Source organism: Hydra viridissima, unplaced genomic scaffold (genome assembly GCF_058129835.1).
Source record: "Hydra viridissima isolate aposymbiotic clone 2 unplaced genomic scaffold, HvirCarnegie_v1 scaffold_11, whole genome shotgun sequence".
NCBI lineage: Eukaryota > Metazoa > Cnidaria > Hydrozoa > Anthoathecata > Hydridae > Hydra > Hydra viridissima.
The window spans coordinates 1,944,153-1,954,242 of NW_028324310.1; the positions used below are offsets into that span (position 1 = coordinate 1,944,153).

At 27.8% G+C, this 10,090-nt stretch overlaps 1 protein-coding gene across 2 annotated transcripts in view; it reads right to left on the reverse strand.

Annotated features, from left to right (window-relative positions):
- LOC145191546 (speract receptor-like) overlaps positions 1-9,585 on the reverse strand; it is a 29,958-nt gene extending 20,373 nt beyond the window's left edge. The window contains exons 1-11 of one of the 2 annotated variants that reach the window (XM_090065823.1): positions 9,421-9,585; positions 6,468-6,610; positions 5,973-6,165; positions 5,756-5,887; positions 5,434-5,525; positions 4,109-4,249; positions 3,839-3,934; positions 2,125-2,208; positions 1,833-1,981; positions 1,160-1,256; positions 815-988 (exon numbers count right to left, since the gene is read on the reverse strand). In XM_090065823.1, the coding sequence (XP_089921949.1) occupies positions 815-988; positions 1,160-1,256; positions 1,833-1,981; positions 2,125-2,208; positions 3,839-3,934; positions 4,109-4,249; positions 5,434-5,525; positions 5,756-5,887; positions 5,973-6,165; positions 6,468-6,610; positions 9,421-9,508 (1,389 nt within the window). In that variant the 5' untranslated portion in view covers positions 9,509-9,585. Of the gene's footprint in view, positions 1-814; positions 989-1,159; positions 1,257-1,832; positions 1,982-2,124; positions 2,209-3,838; positions 3,935-4,108; positions 4,250-5,433; positions 5,526-5,755; positions 5,888-5,972; positions 6,166-6,467; positions 6,611-8,078; positions 8,122-9,420 lie in introns of those variants that run through there. The other variant, XM_090065824.1, reaches the window with a different exon arrangement.
- Positions 9,586-10,090: the final 505 nt, after the last annotated feature.

The window sequence follows — 10,090 nt, forward strand, 5'->3', positions numbered from 1 at the left end:
GTGACTTCTGGACAACAACTGATGGGGGATTATCTTATCCTAAAACAGGATAATGATCCCAAACATATATGCAAATTAGTTAAAAATTATTTGTCAAATCTGGAAGATGAGGGAGTGCTTCAAACCATGCCTTGGCATCCTCAGAGCCCTGATTTGAACATAATCAAACATGTTTGGGACTACTTAGACAGAAGATGGAAAGGCTGCCAAAGAATATAAATGAGCTTTGGAATGTTCTAAAAAAAGAATGGAGCAATATCCCCTCACATTTATTGAAAATCTGCATAAAAGTATAAATAAAAGGCTCCAAGATGTTATTGTAAATAAAGGTGGTCACACCAAATATTAGTTAAGTCTCTATGTATACTTACAAATTTAAATGTTTTTAACAAAACTTGTATTACATTACACAATTTAATTAAAAAAATATGTTTGAACCTATATTTTAGTTTTAACTTCATTTTGCTTGACATCTTATCCTGAATATATTAAAACTCTCTTAGGTGCTACTTTTTTTTGCACAGTACTGTATGTATTAGAATTGACAAACCTTCATAAAAGATACACTAGCTTAATGAAGGAAAATAGGTCTCAGTAGAAGTAAAGTAATTTGGAGAATTTTAAAATATTTTCTAAATAAAAAATTAGTTCAATGAAAAAATTTATATATTTTTTATTGAAAAAAACTTTTATTTATAAAAAATGCTTTTGACAAGTTAAAATAAAAGATAATTTTTATACTATGCTAAAATAAGGGAATTAAAACTTTAATTGGATGATAACTTTAGTGTTAAGTCCATTTAAACAATCTTACACCGCCAGGGTCTTCTAATGGAAAATCTCGTGTTTGTCCGAGTGATTTTTCTACATCACCTTCTAACCATTTGTTCCAAATCATGTTCCACTCCGGGGTATCCCAACCATCTACCAAATACATTTGGCTATTAAAAGTCATACCTTTAAACTTCAGCACACAAAGACTGTTTTTCTATAAAACATAATAATATAAAAAACCAAAAAAATCCAGATAATTATTATTAGTGCTACAAGTGCAGACTCATGCGATGCCTAAAAATAATTTATGGCTCTTAATAAATTACATATAGACAAATAAAAACTAAACTGAACCAAGTTTTGAAAATTCACTCTCTATACTTACATCAACATGACAATATGGTGGTGCGTTTGATCTTGGAAAGTCCTCTTCATTTTTATAGCCAACCCATTGATAACCATCAGTACATGTTACATTTGCTCTAAGTCAAAATTAAAGAATTAAAAGAAATATAGGCAGAAGCTTGTACATTAAATACTACAAACTAATCTTTTTTCAAGCTCAAAGGTATATAAAAAAGTCTTTGCTCCTTACAGATTACTTAGCAGGATGAATATGAGTTATTTATGAGTAATGTTACTTTTTCTAAAATTATGAATTTTAAGCTATTCCTGCAACAATTTACTTGATGAAAAGTTATTTTTATTTGCAATCTCCAGAATTTAAAAATGGAATACATTTGTTCTAACAAAAACTTACAATTGTTAAAGCTTTGAAGAAAAGAAAAAAAAGAAAAATTACATCTCTTGTTTTTTTTTCAATATAGGTTTTATCTCTAAAGGCTAACATAAAGTAATAAAATTCTAAACTCAAAAACATGCTGTTTCAAACAATACTTACAGCAAGTCATAGTAAAAGAAAAAAACTGTTTTTACTTTGCTGTAAAAACTAAAACCAGATATTATTGTGTAAAATTATTTGAATACATAATTTAATTTATAAGTACTACTATATTTACTAATGGATATACTAAAAAAGCTTTGTAAAAATAGTTAACCGTATTGCTTCTGTGTAGATCAATACACTTGTATCTCCTTTGGCTGGTGTAACAATAAGTCGTACACCAGACATTTTAATTGAATTGTATATATCATCAAGCTTCCCATATGGCTCACTGTCCAAATTAATAACATCAGGTATGACATGCTAAAATGTTATCTAACTATTATACATCATTTCATACATTAAATGTTTACATGGCTTTATTACAGAGATATTTTAACATATATTACATGATCATATCATCTTTAATTCATCTTTTTTAGCATTTAATAAAAAACCTTTAATACCTTTTGAACAATTTTCACTCCGAGATTCTCTGCATTGGTATAAAACTCAGATTTGAAAGAATTCAAAACTGATTGAATGATTATCTAAGTAAATAAAATGTGCATAGATGTTTTAAAGGATTTTTTATTTGAAAATTGATTTTAAAAAGACAAAAATTTTAAAAATTGCATTTTTTAAACTTAGAAGAAAGAACAACACTTTTATTGTTTAAGTAAATGTTCTGATTGAATTTAAATAAACTACATATTTCTCTGACTATTTTAACTAAGCGATGCACAAACACAAACAAGCCATTAGCCATTAACCAAGCAAACCATTAACCAAATTTAATACAAACAGGCCATTATCCAATAATACTGAAACCAAATGCTATTGGTGATTAGTATTATTTGTAAACAACTTTTCAGAGTTTATTGAGAAATTTTACTGAGAACTGTAAAATGAAAGAATATGGTGAAACAGAGAGCAACACAGTAGCAGAAGTTACTAATGCTGTAATTACTCTGGTAGTTGAAAATTTGCAATTGCTTCAGAATTATGTATAAATAATTTAACCACTACCATTGCAATTATTGAAATTTACAGCAATAGTAATGTGTCACTGATGTTTTCAACTAAAAATGAAATCATATTTTATGAAGGCTTAAATTAAGCCTTCATAAATTATGATTTCATTTTTTATTTTAATTTACTTTTTAATGGTTTAAACAGTCTAAATGCGCTAGAGTGTAAAGTAAATAAATGTACAAAAATTGATTAAGAAAATTTATCACCATCTACACCATCATCAACTACACCTTTGAACACTTAAAGCATAATTTTGAACTAATTATTGAATACAAAATTAACATTATTCAACGTTAATCAACTGATGTAATTACAAAAATGTCAAAATATCTTTCTTCTAAACCTGTAGAGTCCAAGTACAAAAAAAAAGGCAATCAATTTTCTTCAGTTTTATGTCTGACTAGTAAATATATTCTTTCTGAAATTGTTTCTTTTTTCAAGTACACTAAGGAGTACTAGTCATGGATTTAAGTACAAACAAAACATTACATTTTCCCCTGAAGAAAACAAAAATCAAATTAGGAATCTACTGCTTTAACAAGATGTTACAACTGAGATGGACTGAGTATATGGAAAAGATTGCCAAAACTAGATGTTTGGCCTATTTATAAATATTTTGATAGTTTTAGGCAAACACAGTAATAATAATCAAACTAATGCTTTGAACTTTTTTGGAGAAATACTCTACTGTATAAAAATAGTTTTTTTGAAATAACTATTTGGAGTCAGCGTTTAACCAGAAAACAGTTTTGGTCCATTTCTGGTTAACATTCATCAATACTGTGAATTTATTGGTTTTGCATTTGTATACATTAGTTTACTTAAGTTACATTTCCTCTTTTTTTTAACATTATGTTATAGTCAAATTTTTTACACATTTTCATAATTATTCTCAAGCAGAAATCTGATTGACAGATTGTGACAGACAAATGAATTTATGGTAAAAAATTTTACCATTACTTTTTATTTACCATTACATTTTATTATGGTGTGATTGTTACCACAGTAAACCATATCCATTACCATTATTTTTAACAAAGAACAAATAAAATGGGTACAAATGGTCAACCTCAAGTTTTTCCCAAATGTAGAAATTAATGTCACTTTAAACTGTAAAACTACATATCAGTTATGCAAAAACCTTACAATCTTTGTCCATTTCCTTTCTTTTAGATAAACAAGTAGCCCATAATCCATGATCTCATCTGCATAACTAATCCGATTCAGATAAGGGTATTTTACCTGAAAATACATTTTAACTATTTGTTAAAGAATGATGCTTTTAAATGTTATAAAAAAGAAAAAAAAAAAACAATAAAATTGGCACAGAAATTTTGTTTACAGTAAACTGAAAACTAAATTTACATTAAATTTTCTTTATATATAAGTATTTAGTTGTATTTAGGTTTAAACTACCTTGTCTGAAAACTCTTTCAGAGTATCTTCTCTATATGTAGTAACAGCATACTTTTTCATCATCACTAATGGCAGAAGTGTCTTTGATAAATCATTATCACCAAAGCCAATAATTCCATAAGCTTTTTTTTCTGGATTGCTCTAAAGTACACACAAAAAAAAAAAAGAAATTTATTATACAATCTTAAAAATACAAAATATTGAACTACAAAAATGGTATTTATGAAGCCTTTCATGTTTATACACCAAATACTTCAAAATGAAAATAAACCCCCTACATCCTACACCCTCTTTGAGTAGGGGAGGGTAGTGAGAGCAGAGAATTTATATCTCAACAAAAACAACATATACTTCCTTTAACATGTCTAGAAAAATCCCAAACTCCTTCAATTGTTAAACATGATATATTTAAAGGCTTGACATAGCTCTTAACACTCATAATAAACAATGTTGGTTTAGTACTTTGAAAAAAAAGGTCATTATTGTGGTGAGAAGTGGAGCAACCAAAAGGGGAAATAGAGACAACTCAAGGAGAAACAAACCATTTTCATGGAAATAGAACCAACACATTTTTTTCACAGATCATAAGCAGGACAGTTTGTGCCACTTCTCACAGATAGTTTGTGATTTTAGATCAATTAAATCTGCATAGCCATAAACACAAAACATACACAAAAAAGTTTATAATGGGACTAAAAGAATAATAAAACTTATATTACCAATAAGATAATCAAAATTAAGTAACTGGTGATGATAATATTTTCATGAACATTTCATGCAGGTGAAAATTTTTTTTATTTTAAATGATATTCTACTACATGATATTCTACTATGTAATCTAATCATTACAGTGATTGGAAGGAAGGAATCAATAAAATTCTGGTAGTAGTATGATGTTTCATTCAGGTACAAAGAGAACTTTGTCCAAAAAGAACTAAAATAATTTAGCAATCTTTTTTTTTTTTACAAACTCTTTTTTTTACAAACTAATATACATACTATATATATATATATATATATATATATATATATATATATATATATATATATATATATATATATATATATATATATATATATAGTATGTATATTAAATACACACACACACACAAATACAACAAAACAGCAAAAGCATCATAAGAAACCCCCCAAAAAGAGATATTCTTGACAAGCTAACTACAAGTTCTTTATGAATATTAAAATATTCAAACACCATTTGATTTAATAGTCTTATTTACAAAAAATAGAAGCATCTTAAATATTTATTAGCTAGAACACTATACATAGTAAATTTCACATTTTTTATAAACAGGAAACTGAAATACTTGATGATAATCTTCCATTTGAAAAAAGGCTCTCACTGCAGATTCAGGGATGTTATCAGGGAAATAATACGACTTCATATAAAGTGTTCTACCTAAAATTGTTAAACTGAAGTGTGTATACCAAAAATATATTACAAGGATCAACTGTTATTGATAAACAAATTATTACGCAAATAATTATTAGCTTTAATTAAATATAAGAACTTAAAGGAAAAGAAACTTTGATGATTATAACTCATCAGGAATAATCATCAATGCATGCTCTATGTTCTTATTTATTTGTTAAAAATAAACCTTGTGCTAGACAAATCTAACTACTCACCTGGAAAAACCATTCTGGTTGGATAGTTATACTTTCCTTTGTTGATTGTATCAATACTGTCTCTAAGAAATTCCTCATAACGCCCATCCAGATACCTGTTATCTTTATGAAAAAGAGCCAGATGAACTTCACCTGAATTCAAAATATGAATTACTTGTTTACTCATTAATCAACTGCACACTCACCCACAAAAACACACACATGTATAATTTTTTACCAATAACTATAAATGTATTTGTAGGATCTGATGTCACTATGCCTTCACTTGAATTAGCTGAAAAACTTAATGTTATCGGTGACTTAACAACTTCACAAATTGATCCAGGAAAAGTTCCAACTCCATTCACTAAGGTAAATCCTGCATCAGATGACAAGCATATTGAAGAATCATTTACACTAGCAGTTATGTTCTAAATATGATTTCAAGATACTAACTATTTTACTTTTTACTTTTTGAATAAAAAAAAAAAAGCTAGATAAAAAGGATTAGTGCCCAAAACAAAAGAAGAGTAAAAATCTTAAATATATATACTTTGACTACTGGTTTTGAATGAATTGTCTAATTTTTTTTTATATATATATTAATATTATTATAAGTTTTTTTTTCATTAAATTTTTGAACTGATGCATTTTCTAAGAGAGAAAAAAAAAATAAAGTAATAATAATAAGCTTATGTATTTCTCCTCACTATCATGAAGAACAATAACTTACCAACAAAGAGTCTGCTCCAGTTGTAACAGGAACATTATTGTTTAGTATCTGTACTGTTATTGGTGGATCAAAAGGGAAATTCGCAGCTACAATACTTTGTTGTTTCAATTTACTTTCAGGTACAATACGTAGACTTAAAGAACCTGTAATAAAATGATCATCTCACTATAGTCGTTAGAAGTAAACTTGAAGTTTATATTCCTAAATTCAAAAAATCCAACTAAAGTTTAATTTGGATTCAAGAAATATGGAATAATGATGAAATTCTTTTATTCGCAGCTTTTCTGAAACAGTAGAAGTTGAAAAAAGTAGAAATAATGTAAAAATATTGGCATTACTAAATGTTTGCATTACAAAGCAAAAGCAGCATTTCATATTTTACAAGCCAAAAAATGCAATGAGGAGTTTACCATGAATAGTAGAGTAGGTTAATTTATAATTTTTCAAAAACAACAAATGGAAAAAGATATTTTGGCTAGGAACATTTATGTGTGTAAACACATAAAATGTTCCAAGCCAAAATTGTGGACCAATCTGTCCAGTATTAACTTATGAAAGGAACTGAAACCAGGTATATGTTTATACCTGATTTCAGTTTCTTTCACAAACTGGATGCCTCTGAAATAAATTTTGCTGCACATCTCACACTATGAATAAGCAGTGAAGTTGGAAAAAATTAATTTTTTACCATGAATAAGGTAACCACAATAGCTTCATTGCTAACATCCTCAGAGTGGAGACTGCTAAACCACAGCTTGCCTTAGATTAACTCTAGATCTAACTCTGAGTGTTGGCATTTAAGCTAATCTGAGCAACTTTATTGAGTCTTAAGTTTTTCTGCTTTTAATAGAGAAATGCATTCTTTCTTTATACTCAAAGTGTCTTAAACACAGATGTGGAAAAGAGTATGGTTGAAGCTCAAAGTTGTTGGTTTTCTTAACACAGAACCAGCTTGGGTTATGTAATTTAGAAATACAAGTTATCAAGTTTTGTGTTTATCCAGGAAATTTTAAGAGTACTAGCTTTTTTTTGTACCAATCTTCTGTGAAGAAAACCTGGGAGTAACTTATCTCTTAGAAATTTTCATAACATACTTGTAAAATAAACTTTATTTAAGTCAGTCCTTAAATTCTTTGAAACAAGAGAAGTTTCTGTTATCAATGGGTTAAAAACAGAGATAAAATTGAATTGTTGAAAGAATTTAAATTTTTATGCAGTAATTGTTGGTTAGACCATCAGATTTTTTTAAAGCTATTTGAAATTGCAAATCATTTCAATGGAGTGAGCACCTATTTGTATATAGCTTTTTTAAAATACATGTTTCACCAAACAGGCAACTTGCAAAGCTTTTCTGTGTTAGTTGCAATATTATTTAGCACTATTACTTTAATTGATTTTAAACTTTAATGTTCCTGGAGGGTTTGATAAGATTTTTGGCCTTGGAACTGACCAATTCCTCCTACCAAGGACAGGACTGTATGAGCCAAATATTTTCTTCTAATATGGGTTAAATCATTAATCTCTGATTTTGATGCTCTTTCCCTTAAGTCTTCTTAGTATAATTCATCAATCTTTAGAGTATTTCCTTGTTCATGAGTCTATCTTGATTACCTTTCCCATCATTTCCTATTGTAACCATATCTTGAGTTTTGCCTTTTTTATCCCTCTGTATTGGCTGGCATTTGGTTACTTGTAGATTTATATTAATCTTAAATGATCTAAATTTTAATAACTAATTACTAATACAAGAAAGATAAACTGTTAAATAGGTTAACTTCCTAAGAACTACATATAATTTAAAAAAACTTTCTTAAATTTACATATATATAATAATGGTTTGACACTCTAAATATGATTTACAAACATGCATCAGTCAACAAGTAAATCTAAGTTAAACAACTCTACAAGTGAACCTAAGTTAAGATTTGAATTCACATCGTCAGTCTCGGTTGAGATGAGCAGGTGAACTTGTCTAATAGTTTTAGGTAGCTCAACTTGTCTAAAAGCCTTGGGTAATACTCTTAATATAGCTTTTTTTTATACTTTTTGGATGCCTTCCTATCTACACTCCAAAAAACCAACTTGTTTCTTCTGATCTCTTTTGCTTTTTTTCTATTGATACCTGATATTTTAAAATGATATCAAGTTGGAGTTTAATAGAGAAATAGTTATCTAATTACTACATTAATTTAATAATTTATATTATTGAATGAAAATTAATTGATTGGATGAAAATTAATTGGTTGAATGAAAAATAATTGAAGAGCAATTCACCTTTTTCCTAAAGGGAAGTGAAAATATGTTCCTCCTTACAACTTTCCTTATAATATTTCATAATATTTTCTTTGCAGAGTAGAAAGGGATGCTTACAGGTACAGACATCAATATCATAATATCTGTTCAATTTTAATTTGATTTTTCACAAAATCGCTATATTGAATTATTCGCCTATTTGAAGGGCCATTTGTTTGAATCATTAGATGAAATTTTTTTTTCTTACACCAAACTTGTATTTCTTTATTAATCCACAATGCTGGATCCAAAATCCAAACCTTGTGGATAGTAACATACTTTACATAACTTTTTACAGGTTTAATTTAAAAAAAAAGATTTTAATTTTTTAATAATTTTTACACCTTAAGTTCCAAATTTTGTTTTGGGCTTCAACTACTCTGCAGCTCTGATTAACTTTTATATTTAAATTAAAGCTGCTCAACCTATTATACGTAAAATTATTTACTAGACAATGAATAATTAGTTTTATAACGGAAAAATTATTAGAATAGTTAATAATTGTTAATTAATAATTAAAAATTATTCATCAAATTGCCGTTATAAGGTTTAAAATACTCGTTTAACTTTAATTGTCTTAGAAAAGTAGCACTCAATTAAAGTCTGAAACGTTCATTTTACAACTTTCTGAACAAAAGCAAAATGAAAAGTGATGACTCACCACCTGCAACAGATATTAGTGATAAAAAGCTAATAATTGAGGTAAATTTTACAAAGAATAAAATTTTTGACCAACTGGTGCCAAACATAGTAAGTAACAAGGTGTTACACTAGTTTTAATATCTCTTTAATATTCTTAACAACAACGTCGCTATGCTGGTGAAATATTTGAGAAATTCGAATGTTCGAATCTTTTGTCGAATTATCTCAATGTTACTTTTGCTAAAATTTGTGGAACACAAAAAGACAAAAATTTTCTATTTCCTTAATAATCCGTGTTGAAGGTTCGTCGTTTCCTAAGTATTTGTTACTATCAAAATAAGTTCTTATCAAAAATAAAGATATAAAAAGATGAAGAAATATCAGCAGGCCAGGCCCGTGCCTTATGAGGCCTAAAGCAAGAATAGTATGGAGATCATATTTCATAAAAAACTTTTCATCCAGCTTTATGATGCACATTCCTTTTTCCTGTATTTTATTGGCGGCGCAATATATCCGGTGAGTCAAAAGCTTAATATTAAAAGGATAGTTATCAAGACTATCGTAAAGCTTTCACCACTGCAGATTTTACAAAAAAAATCAAAATAATTTTTAACTTTTTTTATTTATGCTCAATAGAAATAAAACCAGAAACATTCTCTTCAAATTAAGCTGATCATATCAACCCTTTC